The following is a 930-nucleotide window of genomic DNA, read 5'->3' as shown; positions in this document are numbered from 1 at the left end:
TATATATGCATAATATATGAAGTGTATAGTTTTACTTGTGTGCGCATGTTCCCTATCGTGTGTAGGTACACTTGCATGGCTGGGCTTGATTAAAACTGGCCGTGGCCCTTGGTCGACAGCCAGGTCTTGAGCGGTCGATCCGCTACAGTTCTTGTAATTACTTTGCGACCACGTCGTTAAAAGACAGGCATATCTTCACACACGTACACAACTCATATATGGAATCTGCGCTTGAATCTGAGATATGGATGTGTTCGTATTTTGGTGTTCTTGGATATGAAAGGCAAGTACAAATGTACTTCTGACCGCTTGTACTTGTCTTCGTCTCTTTTGTAGGTGTGTGTGGCCTTGTGCCAAACAATACTCGCACAGATGCAGTGGGCCAGTCTCTCGCTCCGATTGGACGAGAGCGAACGTGTCGGTACGGATCTAAAAATAGAACAGCACGATGAACTACAGGCCATAGTATCCGCTGCGTGTGATGTACTCAGCAGACTGTGGCAGCAGGTGCCCCTCGATATAGTGCCTCAGGCGGGCCGTTACTTTGTGGAGGGGAGTGCGAAAGCGTTCACAAACGCTATCAACGCGAATGGTATGGGGAAACAAGGCACACCTACACATGTGATGTATTCACCTTGTGTACGGAATGGGCTGCTCTTTTAAGTGCTACGATGTATATAGCAATGTGTAATTATGGATGAAAAAAATAGGAGATGGTCAATTCTCGGGGTCTGTGGCAAGAAAACGTGTTGTATATACTGGTGTAGCCATGCGTATATGAAAGTGCATCTGAGTTTGCAAGTGTGTATGTGTGTACTGATGTAGATCAGTCATATGTGTATGCGTATGTTTAGCGAAAGAGGTACACGAACTTCTTGTTAGATTGGCCTTTTAGACAGCATAGGTTTCAGGAATACTGCTTGCGTATGG

At 45.4% G+C, this 930-nt stretch overlaps 1 protein-coding gene across 1 annotated transcript; it reads left to right on the top strand.

Moving 5' to 3' along the window:
* Positions 1 to 372: 372 nt before the first annotated feature.
* SARC_17367 (hypothetical protein) lies at positions 373 to 663 on the top strand (the record flags this gene model as incomplete). The annotated part of the gene is made up of 2 exons (XM_014288537.1): positions 373 to 507; positions 532 to 663. The coding sequence occupies 2 exons, from the start codon at positions 373 to 375 to the stop codon at positions 661 to 663; spliced, it is 267 nt and encodes an 88-aa protein (XP_014144012.1).
* Positions 664 to 930: the final 267 nt, after the last annotated feature.

This window comes from Sphaeroforma arctica, assembly GCF_001186125.1.
Source record: "Sphaeroforma arctica JP610 unplaced genomic scaffold supercont1.10520, whole genome shotgun sequence".
Classification (NCBI taxonomy): domain Eukaryota; class Ichthyosporea; order Ichthyophonida; genus Sphaeroforma; species Sphaeroforma arctica.
This window is presented reverse-complemented; position numbering and strand designations above follow the sequence as displayed.